The 16,714-nt window shown below is 43.4% G+C and overlaps 1 protein-coding gene across 9 annotated transcripts in view; it reads right to left on the bottom strand.

The window, feature by feature from the left end:
• Nucleotides 1-5,275: 5,275 nt before the first annotated feature.
• The window catches only part of KCNQ2 (potassium voltage-gated channel subfamily Q member 2), a 139,148-nt gene continuing 127,709 nt past the window's right edge, over nucleotides 5,276-16,714 (bottom strand). For 8 of the 9 annotated variants that reach the window (XM_081867621.1, XM_081867623.1, XM_081867624.1 and 5 more), the window contains 2 exons: nucleotides 11,152-11,275; nucleotides 5,276-10,381 (listed from right to left, as the gene is read on the bottom strand). In XM_081867621.1, coding sequence (XP_081723747.1) covers nucleotides 9,659-10,381; nucleotides 11,152-11,275 — 847 coding nt within the window. In that variant the 3' untranslated portion in view covers nucleotides 5,276-9,658. Of the gene's footprint in view, nucleotides 10,382-11,151; nucleotides 11,276-16,714 lie in introns of those variants that run through there. The other variant, XM_081867630.1, reaches the window with a different exon arrangement.

The following is a 16,714-nucleotide window of genomic DNA, read 5'->3' as shown; positions in this document are numbered from 1 at the left end:
TCTGTTCCAACTGTCTTGAAACACTACAGACTTATTAGGCCCAGCACTCTTGGCCTCACAAAGAGAATTCTGTAGCCTTTATTGCCTTTTTCTAACACAAACTTCTGGGAACTTAGCATGTTTCTCTGGCACACTGTTAGGACACATGTGAATATGGGATGCTGGAAGCTGAAAAGGCGTGACCGTCAGAACTTTTAAGCTGTTTAGCTCCAATTGCAGCACAGGGGGCGTATCCTCATGCCTACATGTGTGCATGTGTGTATGCATCTGCGTAGAGACACATAGATGTTTGCATGTGTGAGAGAGAGAGTGTGGGTGACCTCATCTACACTCCTTGTTGCCTCCATCCATCACTGGCACGTGGCACTCAGAGGTTTAGCGATGAGGGACTGTGGGTCTTCAGCTGAAATAGTTTGTCTACCAATACTCTTGGCCAAGGATGGTGAGCCTCAGGACAGGGACCAAATGCTGCTCTCCAGGCCTCTCTGTTTGGCCTTTTATCACTGTTGCCCTTGTGGCTTTCTGACAGGACCTGAGTTCAACAGCCCCCACTTGGTATTCAGAAGCATTCCTGCCTCCAGCAGTGAAGGAAGAACATAGCCATCATCTAGTAGCCTCTGATAACCTTCTCCTCCATGAATGAACCCAATCTTCTTTTAAAGTCATCCAAGTTGGTGGCCATCACTACTTCTTGTGGGAGAAAATTCCACGCATTGTGGGAAGAAGTCATTTCATTGGAAATCCATGTGTTCTAGTGTTAAGAGAGAGCGAAACTTTGCTCTGTCCACTTTTTTCACACCCAAGTGTAATTTGACACACCACTCTCATGTTTCCTCTCACTTGCCTTTTCTCTAAGCTAAAAGCAATTTTAAAATGTGTGGTTTGTATTCCTTTCCCCCATCTGAAGGAGGGAACTACAGGGTACTAGTATCTTGTCCCTTGTTCCCAGTCTTTGCCCTGATTAAATAAAAATGTCCCTACCCCTGGCAGTGAAAAAAACCCACAAACCATTCTGCCTTGTTATGCTTGGAGAACGGCCATAGCTTAGTGGGTAGAACATCTGTTTTGCATATAGAAGGTCCTAAATTCAATCCTTAGCATCTCCCTGGAGACCACCTGCCAGTCAGTGCAGAAAGCACTAAGTTAGATGAGCCCATGACTATGTATAAGGCTGCTTCCTTTATCCTTTGTTGTTTGGCCCTAAGACTTTCTTGTTTAGGTTGACCTTAATGGTCAGGGTTAAACAAGTGAAAGCTGCATTTTAATTTGATAATTGTCAGGGAACTGCCATCAGAGCCAGAGGAAGAGAGAGGGCTCCAGAGGGATTCCGGAGAGCGTCCCGGGATGAGGAGAAGCAGCCCATCTTCTGGGGAAGGAAATCAGCGTAGCACCAGTGGAGAAGGGGGGCAGATGGGGGAATCGGCGAGGCGGTCCCATGACTCCTCGCCGGGGACCAGCGGGTAGAGCACGGGTCCTCCGCTGCCCACACCCTCCTTGCGCAGAAGGCTTCCGCGCAGGGAGAGTAGGCAGAGACGAGGCGTCAAAGAGCTTCTTTGCTGGAAGAAGTTCAAGAAACGCCCACTGACGGATTCTGCCAGCGATTGAGACAGCCACGGGCGAGTGGCTGTCCGGACAGAAAAGGTTCACTCAGACAACCCAGCCAGGTGTGGCACCGGTTTACGCACGAGCAACCCCTAGAACCATCACAATAATGTTTTATTATTCCCCCCCCCACTTGTTCTTGTTCTTGTTGGTGTATACTTGCCCTTCACTCCAAAGCCCCAACATTATTGTACTCTGACTTGAGAAAGGATGGAATACAATGGAAGGAAATAGTCCATACTTTTTTTCTTCTTCCTTTTTTTTCTTTTGAAATTTACAGTAAAAGTTACACATTCAACAAAGGGAAAATAATAAAGTTTCCAATTGCTATATAATACAAGATAAAGTGTGTCCCATTCGATACAATACAAAAAATGTCTTAAAATTGTACGTCAGTACCAAAGGCATTATGAAATATTCTTTGGAGCAGGAATGAATGTGCAAGAAAGCCAAGGCAACAGAGCAAACGAAAGGAAGCAGATTAGCCGTCTTCGCTGTCAAAATGACGACTCCAGATTGGATGCTTGGTTGAGTGTGTGCGGTGAACAGCGTGCAATAGAAGAGGGCTGAGGGAACCCCCTTGGTGGGCAAACCTAATAGAACAGCAATTTCACTCTGCTCGGAAATCCATCACAATCCATAAAACATAGTCATTATATTATATCAACCACTAAGCCATCTCACTCGGATTGCCTAATAATGCAGGAGTATTTGTCAATGTGTCAAATTCCAGATGTTACTGGACTCCAACTCCCAGCCAACTTGGCCAATGGTCAGGGATGATGATGTCCAGCAATATCTGGGGGGCACCTTGTTGGATACCCCTGGTAGTAACGGATGGATGCCGCCATGAAAAATGCGCTCCAATAGCAATTAGTCTGTGATTCATCCTGTGCTCCATATGCAAAGGTTTCTGATCATAAGAGACTGGTGAAGAAGTTGTAAATGATGTAGCTATTCAGATAGCATAGGACCCTCTTGCCCTGGTCCAGCTACACTCGTGGGCAACCATGGATGTGTTAACAACTGCCGACAGTATGTATACATGCACATCCCCATCCAATCAACAGATCAACAGACTCAACCGGCCAGTTCAATGCATTTCAATCACAGTGTAGATGCCCCCTGCCCTACCAGTGCATATTGGCACCTCATGTGAACAGCTGCATAGGCTGCTGTCTTGCTGTAGAAGGGTAATTTTCCCTAACGGTTTTAGGAGGACTAATATTCAAATGTCACCGTCAAGTGCTGAGAGTCGCCTCCAAATTCTCTAGATAGGTTTCAAAATATGTGCGAATGTTAGCACAGGAAGGGCAAGCAAACATCTCTTTCCCAAACAAATCAGCCCTGCAAAGCTTTTGCTGAATGGAAGTCTGTCCTAGGAAATAGGATAGGCGAGTTCTCCTTGCTGTGTTCCCCTTGCAAGTTTCCTGAGGGCTCTTGGGTCCCGTCCCCCCCGCTGCAACTCAGGTTTGTGACAGGCAATGGGCTTAGACTGAGGGGAAGGGTTGTTAATCAGTAGTAGACCACATGCATGTAGAATATCTAGGGTCAAACCCCTGGCATTTCCAGGAAGGGCTGGGAGAATGTCTGGCCTGAAATCTTGGAGAGCTGCTGCCAGTCTTTGTCAACAGCACTGACCTAGGTAGACCTGTGGCCTGGCTTGGTATAAGGCTGGTCCCAGTGCTTGCAGAACCTGTGGGCTTGACTTCCATCGGTGGAGTAATAAATGGGTTTCTCCTGCTCTCAGAATATGAGCTTCCACCTAAAGACTGAAGTGGCACATCCCAAACCACAGGTGTTACCACCTCAGTGACAACTCTGCCCATGTGTTTCTGTTGAGGCATATATTAAGACTTACATACAGATTGTGGTACTGTATGCATAATTTGGCAGCTAATGCTGTATTGGCTTCAGGCAGAAACCGCCAGGAAGTTATATGGCACAAACCCTCTGTTAAAGCTATCCAAGTTGGGGGTCATCTCTGCACCTCTTTATAGTCAGGGCAAAAAAATAATCCAAGGCCTCTCTCTCTTCCATTGGGGCTTACCCTTTGGCCAGAATGTGTGGGGAGATGGGGTATTTCTAATAAGAACATTTCAAGGGGGCTATTGTAGGAATTGTCAATGGCCCTCTCCCCACACAGAGCTGTGAGCACATTTGCAGAGTTGTGCCCAGAGATTTCCATGAGCAGGCAAGCAAACTGCCTCTCTTCCTGGAGTCTACACTTGTGGGCAATGCCTCGTCTTCTTTCACCATCGCCCCCCGACTGATTTCTCTTATGGCTTCTGTCCCTCCCTCTTCTCTTGCAGAACATCAGAGGGGAAATGCAGACAGATTCTTTCTCATACAATAATTCACAGCCTTGATGAGAAGCAAATGGTGCGTACACAGAGACACATTATCGACAAGCAGGCTTCTTAACAGTCACTATTCTGCTTTCCTATCTATTTTCCTATACATTTCCCCCCCTTTAAACAGTCCCATGTTTTGCTTCCTGTTAAAAATATTGTTCCATAGGTAAATATAAGCATTCAGATGCAGCATTCCTCATAACAACAAAGGGAGATATTTCTCTTTCTGTCCAGCTATGTGGCTTAGACACGCAACTGGCAAGTTATGTTTTAATACTGTATACATTATCTGATGGTATCTATGAAATAATTTCATCGCAGGCTTATGACATGTAACGGAGCACACTGGAGAAGATGCAATCACTTTTGGAGAAAGGCAAGCTCTGATTGTGTTCCTAGAATCATTAAATCAGGAGGTACCTCAAAAATTGCCAGTGCAGGCAACACACTATATAGAATAGCAATGTTAGAATAATTTCTTTACTAATTTAAATTATTTTATTAACCCCCGCTCAATACTCTTTGCTGATCAGATCAGATATGTCTGCCTTCACTCAAGGTGCTGAACAATGTTACTGGCAATTAGGGCAGGTTTTGCAAGAGCTTAGTAGCTAGATTTCAAGGAAACTAGCTGAATTTTTACATAAGACTGAAATAAATCTGCTGCATCAGACAATCTAGCCCACTGTTCCCAACACCTGGATGGTTCTGAAAAGCCCACAAGCCAAGCATGAAGACAATAGCCCCACTCTCTGTTCTGTTCTCTCCTCTCCCCACCCAAAAAAACTTGGTATTCAGAGATGCTAAATGGAGCTTCAATTTAGCTATCCAGGGCCCACAAAACAGAGAGATTTTCTCTTCCATAAGTTTGCATAATCTGTTTTAAATTCATCACCCCATCTTGTGGCATTTCCACGAGTTAAATATGCACCGTGGAAAGAAATACTCTCTTATGTCTCTCTCCTGAATCTACTGCTTATCAGCTTTATTGCTTGACTCTGGTTATAAGAAAGGGTGAAATATTTCTCTCTATTCATTTCTAAAAATAAATAGGGGCATTGGTCAGCATCGACAAGGAAAGAGGCCCTAATGCACAACACACAAATGAGTCAACAGAGGTCCTTATGCTCTATAGTCAATGAGGTGGCAACGTGTGATTTGTGAATGTTCATTGGAATGTGGATGCTCATTGGAATGACATCTACAAGTGGATCACATTCAAAACAACAGGGCTGCAGTCCAGAACAGCCCACGTTGCTTGTGCAAGAGAAACCATGTTTATGGCACCTCCCAGGGCTGAATGACAACCATTTTTTAAAAAAAAATAATGGAGTTGAAATAGGGATAAAACAAAGGTACCTTACAGGATTCTTGTAAGGCTAACCACTGTAATCTATGCAAAGCACTTTGACCATTCCAAAGTGCTCCATGCATGCTAACTACTACTACTACCATTTAGATATTAGATGTCTCAACTTATCCAACAGAGGTTTATATTTAGACATTTTCTTCCACAATAAAAATATGATGTGCTGCCATCACAGATGGTCAGTATATCAGTATCGCCTGCCAAACCTACTGAGATGGTGGATTTGCTTGCTAGCATTTGCATATGAATATTATGTTTTGCAATCTTCCCTTGGCAAAATTTTGGGAGCGCGGAGCTATACACAAGGCATTGTTTCCTACATGTCTTGCTTGGCATGCCTTTGTGGGCCAAAGCTGAATGCTAGCCTGAGAAGCACACACTCATATAAAATGAGTTTTCTAGGGTATTTCAGCAGTGGGGAGAGGTTATGAGTGGCGTTATCTCGGAACCAAAAATATAAGCTTGGTTAATAAGCTATCAAAAGATTGTGTTTGTCTCCCTTTAGACTTACTATAAGGCACATAATATTGTGCCTACGGAAGGTCAACAACTACGCTGCAATGAATAAATACAGCGTACCGTATTTTTTGCTCTATAACACTCACTTTTTTCCCTCCTAAAAAGTAAGGGGAAATGTGTGTGCATCTTATGGAGCGAATGCAGGCTGCTCAGCTATCCCAGAAGCCAGAACAGCAAGAGGGATTGCTGCGCAGCGATTCCTCTTGCTGTTCTGGCTTCTGGGATTCAGAATTTTTTTTTTTTCTTGTTTTCCTCCTCCAAAAACTAGGTGCGTCTTATGGTCTGGTGCGTCTTATAGAACGAAAAATACGGTATTTATATTTGGTATTAACTCTGCCCCAAAAACATCCTCCCAGAAACTCAATTATCACAACCAGAAGATTCTAGGATGAAGGAGAAGACTTCTTATTCGACCCTCCTAACATTCTCATAATGAATATGTCTCAGGTTGTATTTCAACTGGAATGCCACCAACACCATAACCTTGCGCTGTGCCTTTAATGCCATTATTCCTTATGTCAAAAATCCTTGGCAGTTGTAAATTTGCTTCCTCTCTTTCTTCTTTAAGGAAAGTTAACAAACAAACCTTGATATTTTTTAAAAAGTGGCTCAGGGAACGGGAACGCTTGGGATGTGTTTGCACAGACAGGTTTTAGGTTCAGTTCACCATCAGAGGACTGAATAAAAATCTAGGCACCTGTTCCTGCAGCCTGATGCTTGCCATCACTTGCTATCAGCAGTCCCCCTGTACGGTTTGCATGGGACAAACAAGACTGTCCCTGTGCAAGGCAGATCAGTGAGCACAAATCTGATAGGGCAGCATAGACAAATCAGTGGAAGGGGGACATTTCCATTTCTGTAACATACTTTCCGTTACAGACCACTGTAAACAAGCAAAGGAAGTTTAATAGGCAGCTAGAATGCAAGGCTGCTGTACTGGAAGCCCGAATCACAATATAAGTTGATGAACTCTCATAACAACTTATGGCTGATGTCAATCTACTTGAACCCCAGTTCAACCTATGGTTTCATTGTGACTGAAAGGTATTTCTTTCAGTCGGTTGACTCATGCATATTTTCCATATGTGTTTATTCCTACAGTTTCCAAAACATTTTGTTCTCTCAATCATATTAGTTGCAGGCTTGTCTGTGTGTGTGTGTGTGTGTGTATGTATACACATACCATACTGGTGCAATTTTTAAATTACATTTCAATGCCTTAAATGAATAAATATTAGGGTAATGTTTGGGTTTGTGCTGATTTTTTCTTGCTTTATTCTCTGTGTGGTTTGTGTTTATGCACACTGCTTGGAAATGCTAATCAACCAATATTTAAAAGCCCCCCCCCCCCGCATCAAGGGAGGTTTTTATAAGTAGAAAAATGTCTTCTTTTAAGGAAAATTACAAATTCTTTCTCTGACAGGTTATTTCTCCTTCTGACTCACCAAAGAGTAACTACTGCTTCTTCTGAGGTGGTGATTACTCATGCATTATTTGATAAGAGTTTTTATTCTTCAGAACTTCCGTTTTATTTATTTCCGTGCACATTTATGCGGATTAAAGCGCATATGATTAATTGGCTAAGATTTCTCTAACTGAATGTAATTTTGCATCCCAAAACACATGCCACAATAAATCTATTAATCTTTAAAATGTTCTAAGAGTCTCTTGGCTTTGTTGTAGCAGATTAACATAACTCTTTATCTGGGCTGTTCTCATCTGTACATTCACTACATCACTTCCTGTTTAGGGCGATCTCATGAAAATCTGCATCATGGGAAATATTAAAAAGCAGAACAAGGGCCTGCTTTCTCCTGGCTTTTTATGTTGTGAACCTTCTGGACTACTAAACTGACTTTACTCGCTGGGTGGCCAGATCTGAAAATGTCTACGCTGACCAAGAGAGTATCAGAGCTGTCTTCACATATCACAGTTGGAAGCTGACAAACTCATCTGTGTTGTGATTTCATTCTGTCATCTGCATCATGTATATTTGAGAGTGAAGGCTAGCAAAGAAAATGGGAAGTGGGGTATTCCCTCACTGTTTCCCATAAAGTGGATTTTGAAACAGTTCAGACCATGCTGAAACTCTGGAAGATAAGTCTTGGGAGAAGCCCGCAATGTGAATCTGCTGTCAACAGAAAGACAGTGCCCTTCTCTGAACAACGCCAAACATTTTGATAAGGCCCTTGGAAATTCTCCCTGCTAGCTTTGCACATCTATTCTCCCTCCTAGCCTTTCCCTATTTGAACATTTCCAACTTTTAATATAATTGGTGAGAGTGGGGGGAATGCAGGACATTTCAAGTGGCAACGGTCAAAAATGGATCTGGGTTGGAAGCTGAAAGGAAGTCCGTCAAGCAAAATTGAGGCAAGCAGCTCTGGACTTGGGACAAGGTTAACAAAAGAGAGACAACCATCTGCGAGTGGATAGGCTAGAGAGAAGCAGATTTCGTCACAAGAAGTGGGGTGAACACTAAAGATTCCCTGCTGATTGCAAAGCACAGAAGTCACAAACTTCTTTCAGCTATGGAGCCCAGCAGCCCTTAGCTCAGTTTTAACTTCCCCCATAAAGTGAAGCCCCTCTCACAACTGGAGTCTTCTTGCTTTCGCAACTCCTGTGGGACTTCTGATCTCGGGAGTTGCCGCCACACCTTCTTATGAAATTTCACGCTTCTTATCTGCACTGTGTTTGGAGGGGTTGCAAGCCGTTATCTTCATGTTGTCCTGAAGTCTGCTTCTGCGAGGAAGACTTGCCTCTTTCCTTTTTTGAGCTCACGAACAGAGCCACTATGTCACCTAACATGAGGAGCAGCCACCCTAAACTTGAACAAGAGACCCTAGAAATGTGGCTATGAAATGTGCATGAGCTGGTGGGCGCATCATTATGGCCCTGTTCTTGCAAACTGACCTAGGACCTTTCTCGGCTCCAAAAACCCTTTCTCTACCACAGCACACGGACTGTCCTTCCAAGGAGGTGTGATCTCTCCTGCAGTAGAAAACAGTATTCCAAAGAGTGCAAAAACATCTAAACCTCTGAGCATGCAGATCAATAACTGTTTTGATGCTATCCTGCAGATGTGATTGTTGTTGTTGTTTTAAAAAAAAGGAAAGGATGAAAGCATCTCATGTGAAAGCAGTCTCACATCCCACACAGACTGCTGTTCTTTGAGCTCAAGCACACCTACTGAAGCTGTGGTCCTGTCTCCAATCCAATACCACAAGACAATTCTGTCACTGAAAATTTGTGTTTGTGCCATTTGGACACCAATCGTTCAATGTACGGCTCTTCCCAGCTAATTGCAATCATAATTAAACCACCTTTCATCAATGTACATTACAGCTCTGTTTCTCCCCCCCCCCAAGGCATAATTAGTGACACGTTTCTTTTGTAACACTAGCATGTTTTTTGTGTGTGACCTGATAGCTCGGTGCCATTAGTCAAAAGAAGAAATTGTCTCACCAACTGCTCAACCACTGTCTTAGTGATGTGTGTGCCTTCTTAGCTTAAAAGATTACCAAGAGTCACGGCTACCTACCCTGGAGTAAGATCACAGTTTCACCTATCTAGTTTAGAAAGATGGTATGTATGAAATCCTGACATTTCAAAATTATTCACTACAATGCCCCCTCTCTTTTTTTGGAGAGAGTAGGCGTAGCTTCTGCTCCCACCGCCCCCGGACCAAGCTGTGGCAAAACACCCACAATTTCTGGGTTGCAGAACATTAGCTCCCAATCTCCTGAAGATGTCCGGTATGTGGACAGCATAATTGCCCCATGCTCTTGAAGTTGTGTTCAGGTGGCTTTCTTTTCCTTCACTGCCTAGGAGCTGACCAGCCCATGTCACTGAAAGGTCCCTCGCCAGTTGCTGACCTCGGCGGAGGCCCACAGGGTGTGCAGAGGTCAGAATCCGTATCTGACTCCCCTTCTGCTATGTAAGGTCTGATTTTGGCCACAGCGGTGTAGCAACCGTTGTTAAGGACGTCCAAATTTTCTTTGGACTGTGAGATGCTGAACCCACTGAAGGAACGCTCCAGTTCCTCATGGTCCACTGATGGGATAGAAATAGAGGTGTCGCTGTCCCTCAGAGCACTCTCTGGGTGCTTAGCTGTAATGTCTTCGTTCTTTGCGTACTCAGCGCTGGCCCTGTTCCCACCACCGTAGGCAGAGAAGGAGCGCTCGTGAGAAGGTGGAGGTGGGATTCTCACCAAAGAACCAGCATCGCCAACCGGGGAGGTCCCGTGGCTTTGCCGTTGATATGTCTGCCAAGAAGTGGAAGGGGGGCATGAGTTGTTTGGCACCGTTGTGGCAGGAGGTGCAGAGAAATTCTTCTGTCCCATCGAACTCGTGGAGCGAATGATCTTGATGATGCAACCGTTTTTGTCAATGTGCTCCCTGCTGTCTTCTGGGCTGTGGTAGGGCGGTGCTGGGTCAGGTTCCTTCGGCCCAAAGTAGGCTTCTGTTTCGTTTGGTGGGATCCCCATCCGTTGCATGTAGATGTTGACCAGGAAGTCCAGCTTCTTCTCCATGGACTGGACCTGGAAAATGCCACACAGGACCCAATACATGGGCACCCACAACATTTTAGACCCAAGCAACTTTGGATTCACCCCAAACTTCATCTTTAAAATGTTATTTTGCAGACAAGTCATCCCCTGATCCATGAAAAAAACACACCAAATTCTCTTACAAATGTATAGCCAACTGCACCCCAAGGAGACAATAAATTCTGCAACCAAACCAATGCCAAGACCACAAATATGTATACCAGGTGGGGGGAACATTTGACCATCCAGATGTTGCTGTGCTGAAACTCTAGTCATGCTCAGCCACTGACCATGCTTGATGAGGCAGGTGGGAGTTGTAGATCAGCAACATCTTGACAGCTAAAGGTTTCCCACACTCGATGTATATGCTTCCTTATCGTGCCTCTTTGGCTTAAGCCTTCCATATGCATCTTGGCTCATACATGGTAACAGCATTTGCTTAGATTCACCCTTGGGTAATAAGTTTTTTATCTTTTTTCTTCCTTTGATGGGCATTCATCATGACATATATACCAAAGGAAGAGGGAGGTGAGAACCAGATGGAGAAATAAAACAGAGAGGCTCCCTCTCTATTCGATCAATTGCCATTTAGCTCCTCCCTTCCCAGAGCTGCCTTCATCAGCTTCATCATCTACTCGGCTTCTTCAGAGGGAGAGGTGACACAATGAGGCTTGCTTGCTTGCTTGCTTCCTCCACCCCCCTTTCTCCACAAATTCACATTAATGAATTTTTTAATTATTATTTACAAATTTTCAACATACCTGTTTTTCCACCTTTCCAAGTCTGCCCATCATACTTGGGTCTTCAGGAGGCTCCCCTTCACCTGGGCCTTTGGTTCGGTCCTTATCTGTCATTGACGGCCCTCTCCCAACAATCTGGTCAACTCTACCAGGAGCACAAACCCCACCCCAGAAAAAGCCATGAAGTTAGTAAGCTACAATCAAGGATCTAGAACTCTGCTCTATTCTGACTCCTCTGTAGGGCAAAGGAAATGTATTCCCCTTAACTGATAAGTATCACACAACTGTTTGCCTAAATAGAGGGATATAAATATAAACTTGGACACAAAAACATATCTCTATTTTGATACGTGACATATATATTGGTTCAAAACACGTGGCTCCACTTCTAATCCGGCATATTATGCATAGTAAACTTGCCCTTTGAGATGAATTTGGTGTCAAGCCTGTTAATTACCAAATAAATTAGGATGTTTTGGGGCAGTTGCTTGTGGATAGATTTTGTCTACATATTTAATCTGAAAATTATTTCTGTTCTTCTCTGCCTAAAAAGTTCTGAAGAGTCCTGCAGCACTTATTCATGTTAAAAGGTATCGGTTTGAAAGTTCAAATTTTACAAAATGTTACAAATTTTACAAAATTATAGGTTTCCAAAAACTGACACCGACATAATAAATTAAGGTTTCCAGTTTGCAAGATCTGAACTCTCCATTGCACCATAATTTGGTTCTGGATTTCATGAGACTTTTTGAGTTTCAAAATCTCTGAATCCAGACTACATTCTCAAAAGCTGATACTTGTTTCAGCTGTCCTTGAGATGTGGGCAGCTGCCTATGCCCAAATTGTAATTTTTTTGTTTGTTTGCTTTTTTCCGTATTAAATGGGTAAATAATAATAATAATAATAATAATAATGATGATGATGATGATGATGATTTCCTGATCGCAGGGGTGAACTTTGCAGACAATGGCCTTGTTGTCTTGGATAGTAGCTATTAACTTTCTCAAACCCAAGAGTTCTCTAACATTAATCTACAACATGGAGCTCATTTTTAATTGCCCCATATCCGTATCTCTTCCTGAGCAATAGCTGTGGTGACTGTGGCTGATGGAAGTTGTAGTCCAACAACCAACACAATGGACCATGCATTTCTAATTCTTGGCACTGATCAAATGGAAACATAGCTTAATGCAGACAGTTCTGTTTCCTAGTATATTTTACAATACAGCAGTTCTGAGTAAAGATTGTGTCAGCTCCACCTAATATAGTAGGTCACAGACTTCATTCTACCCCAGAATATGGTCATTTATATTAGGCAGGCATTGCATTGCTTTTTATATTTAATAAAAAGCCTATCCAGACATGTGGTTTTATTACGTACATTTGTGTTTTTTAAATGTGATATTTTTTATTATGTCTACTGTTTTCACCCTGTTTTTCCTGCTATTTTTAAATAAGTATCTCATGCTATTTTGTATAAACTGTTTAGAGTTTTTATTATTATCATTACGTGGTGTATATATTTTGCTGAATAAATAAACCCTGAACCATTAATTAATCCTGGCCAACTTTACCCTTGCATAATATGCCAGAAGTGTGCAGGTGACAGAGAGAAGAAAACAAGAGCAGAAAAACAAGTACGTTAAATTTGTCTGGAACCAAGTTGGTTTTCAGAAAAAGGAACTAAAACAAGGCTTCTTATGCAGTTCTGCAGTGTGGGCAACAGTTCCATGCACAAAGAGATGAATGAGAGTTATGAGTTCAAATGCAGACAGGGGAAGGGCAAGAGGGGGGTTAAGAAGAAAAAGATAGTAAAGCACTTTGCAAAATTAAAAGGTGCTCTCTCGGTTACACATTGTCATGAAAACCAAGGAAAGGGGCAAAACACAAGGCCATTTTCAACCATACAGCCAACCAAGATGCCTTAATTTGGTAGAGAAAAGGTTAGAGTTATATTTGTACCTGCTATAGGGTGTTTAGAATGTGAAGACTGCAAACCAGGCGTGAGGAACCTTTGTGGCCCGGTGGGCCAGATCTCCCCACACTCCATGGGCCAACTTTGACAAAAGGATGGACTGCTCACCTGTCAATCATCTGACATCACAATGACATCAGGTGGCTGATAGGTAGGTGGCCCTGCCCACCTGTTGGCTGACCCACAGGGCTGAGGGGACGGAGATGCTTCACCAAGGAATGCACTCAGGAAGCAGCCCCCAGCAGGGTTCAATCCTGCTCCCTGCAGGGGTCTGCACCACCAGGGAACACACTGGTGAAGCAGGATTGAACCCCACCCATCGGTTAATGTCACTCAGTGTGTGATGTCAGCTGATTGAGTGGCATATTCCCCAGAGTGGCTGGGGAAACCCAGACAGATGGGTAGGGTATAAAGAACAAATTTATTATTTATGATTATTGACAGGTGGGAGCCATTTGGGGAAATAGTCTCATGGGCCCAAGTAAACCCCATGATGGGCCAAAATTGGCCAATGGGCCAAATGTTCCCCACCTGTCAGGAGTCCAATTTCCCAGCTTGATAACACACTAAGCGTAGATAATTACAAAGGAGGATTTATTGCAAAAACAGATAGCTCCAGACAGCTCTAACAAAGCCTCTGGCATCATTACTCAAGATGACCCTTCTGAAGACTCCTTCCGGTGTCTATAGAATATATTAAACTTTCACACCTTATGTCTCTTGTTTTGCTTCCTGTCTAGCAGCCCTCCCATTCGTCGACTCCTCAGACTTATTGGATCATCTCCATCCTCCTCCTTTTCCGAGAGACTCTCTGTTCGCCCCTGTCTGAGCTCCCTGAGAGCTTTGGCTGTGTTCCAGCCCACTCTCAGCTTCTGCCTTATCAGCCAGCCCATCAAGGTCAGGAAGATCCAAAGTCTGCAGCTGCCGTCTCTCCCCTGCCTGACTAACATCTAAGCCTCTCTGTTCCTGGCTGCTTTCTGCTGTTGGCTGCAAACCTTCGCTTGGAGCTGGCTCATTCCTGACACCACCCCTGCTGTAAATAATCACAAGGGAATTCACCAGTTTGCACAGCTCACTGGGCTTCCGTGTTTTTTCAGAGCTGTGTGCCTCCCCACCCTTCCCCATGCATATGAGTTGGGTTCTCAGTGCTGACACACAAAAGCTCTTTTCTTTTTTTGAGTGAGAGGAATGACACAAGTGGAGCCTCTGCGCAATCAACCATCAAAATGAGGAGCACAACATAGTGTAATGGGCAGGGCATCCTCTTCCACCAAAAGGAAGTTGCATGGATTTGGGCACTGAAAATTCTTCATATATCCAGTGGGTGTTGCAAATTACAGAGCAACACATAAGTGAATGCTGACAAGACCAATGTAAGAGCTCGTTCCATATTTTTTTGATGTTCACCACACAGGCGTTGTGCATATTCCCTTGTAAAAGTCAATAGTTGCTACATTTTGTGGATCAACAGGAACATATCCTTTCAAAAAAGTTCTGGTCAGCGGGTCACGAGTTATGTTTTTTGTAAGAAACCATACATCTAGTATTCTTTCTCCGATAAAGAAGGAAAACCAAATAAATGAATCTAAGAGGTAGGAAGATGAAGGTCATGAGTGTGGGGTCTAAATGGAACACCCCTATCTAATGGCATTTATTGAGCTACAAACACAGCATGAACAGAACCATAAATCAATTATGAATTGCAATTTAGTCGCATCAAAGCCAATGTGCGATCTTGTGCCTATATACATTGTCCTTTCAGTATGGGATCAGGTATCCCCACATCAATGAAGTGGATTATTTTGGGTGGTGGGGTTAAGAATGCCTCTCTGTTACTCAAAGAACAGAAATGGAGAGTGATCATCTTCTCTGCTCCCCTCTGGAAACTGCACAATTGGTTCAAAGCAGGAGCTTCAAGCTCCAGTCTAAGGGATCATTCACACATTACAGTGGTACCTTGATTCTCAAATGCCTTGGTACTTAAACAACTTGGAACCCAAACACTGAAAACCCGGAAGTAGGTTTTCTGGTTTGCGAACTTTTTTCGGAAGCCGAACGTGCTCCGTTTTTAGTGTTACGCTTCCGATTTGAGTGCCACACATGCGTTTTAGATGTTACTCTGAGGTCTGTCTGTTTTTGCTATTTATTTTGTGGTTTTGTTTACCCTGCTCTTTTTGTTTTGTTTTTGTGACTGTGTGGAATCCAGTTCAGCTACTGACTGACTGACTGACTGATTGTGTGACTGCAGTACTTTGTTAGATAGTACTCATTAGATAGTAAAATGCATGTTAAATTGCTGTTTTAGGGGTTGTTTTTAAAAGTCTGGAACAAATTAATCCATTGTGCACTACTTTCTATGGGAAAGCGCACCTTGGTTTTGGAACACTTTGGTTTTGGAAGGGACTTCAAGAATGGATTGAGTTTGAGAACCAAGGTACCATTGTATAGTACTCTTCTAACGAAAATGTCTCATGAGCACACCTAAACACAGAATGTGTGAATGCAACGAACATATGTTTGCAAATGTGTAAAGACAAGGACACTCATCAGGGAGCCAGGATTAATGGCAGCTCCCTGCTGAACTGCACTAGATAGAATGCCGGGTTTGTCACTGTGTCTTGATGGTGAAACATCCCTAAGGAGAGTGTAGTGTGACGTCAAAATGAATGGAAGGAGACACCATCTGCACAACAGGAGTTACAAACTGCTGCTCTGCCCCAGCTCCTGCCAACCTAGCAGTTCGAAAGCACACCAGTGCAAGCAGATAAATAGGTACCGCTGCGTCGGGAAGCTAAACAGTGCTTCCGTGTGCTCTGGCTTCCATCACAGCGTTCCATTGCGCCAGAAATAAGCACCACACCCCATAATCACCTTTGACTGTTTTTTACCTTTATAAACTCTACCAATACTCTATGGATGTTACAATTCCTACTTGTGTATATGAGGTGAAAAGAACTCTTCTAGATCAGACTAATGGCCCATCTCACCAAGAATTCTGTCCTCCAAAGTGGCCAACCAGGTGGTTGTGGGATGATCACAAGCAAAGCATGAAAACAGCAGCCCCCTTTCCCACTGATGCTCCCAGCAGCTGGTACCCAGAGGTATATTACTTTTAAACCTGAAGTCTGAGTGATGTCCCCCTCTGAGATGGGGTGAAAAGACCAGTAGTTTCAGTCCTAAGCATATCAGCACCTTCAGTTGGTGCTAAACCTGTGATCTGTTAATTAAAGTTTTTGATTTACGCACACCTTAGCTGCACCTATCCAAATAGTGATATAGACTGATAGATCGATCAATATGTGTTACTTCTAGAGAGCCACTTGCTACCCAGAGACAATACGGAGAAAGTTATCTCATTGCACACCGCTAACTTGGGATGGAAAAAGACTTCACTCCATGTTAATCGTTTGTAACAGTGACTCTCCTTCTTTGAAACAATGCGGAAAGAAATAATATATATGTATATATAAATTCTCGGCTCAGCCAGGGTGCAGGTTTCTCTCATGCTTCATTATGTTCCATGCTTATGGAAACATGCAAATAGACGGGTTCGTAGGTTCATCCTCTGGCCAAAAGCAGATAGCGCAAAGGTCAAGGCTACTCAAATGA

This window comes from Podarcis erhardii (assembly GCF_964252035.2).
Source record: "Podarcis erhardii genome assembly, chromosome: 6".
NCBI lineage: Eukaryota > Metazoa > Chordata > Lepidosauria > Squamata > Lacertidae > Podarcis > Podarcis erhardii.
The sequence above is the reverse complement of the archived record's forward strand: the minus strand, read 5'-3'. Positions and strand labels throughout refer to the sequence as shown.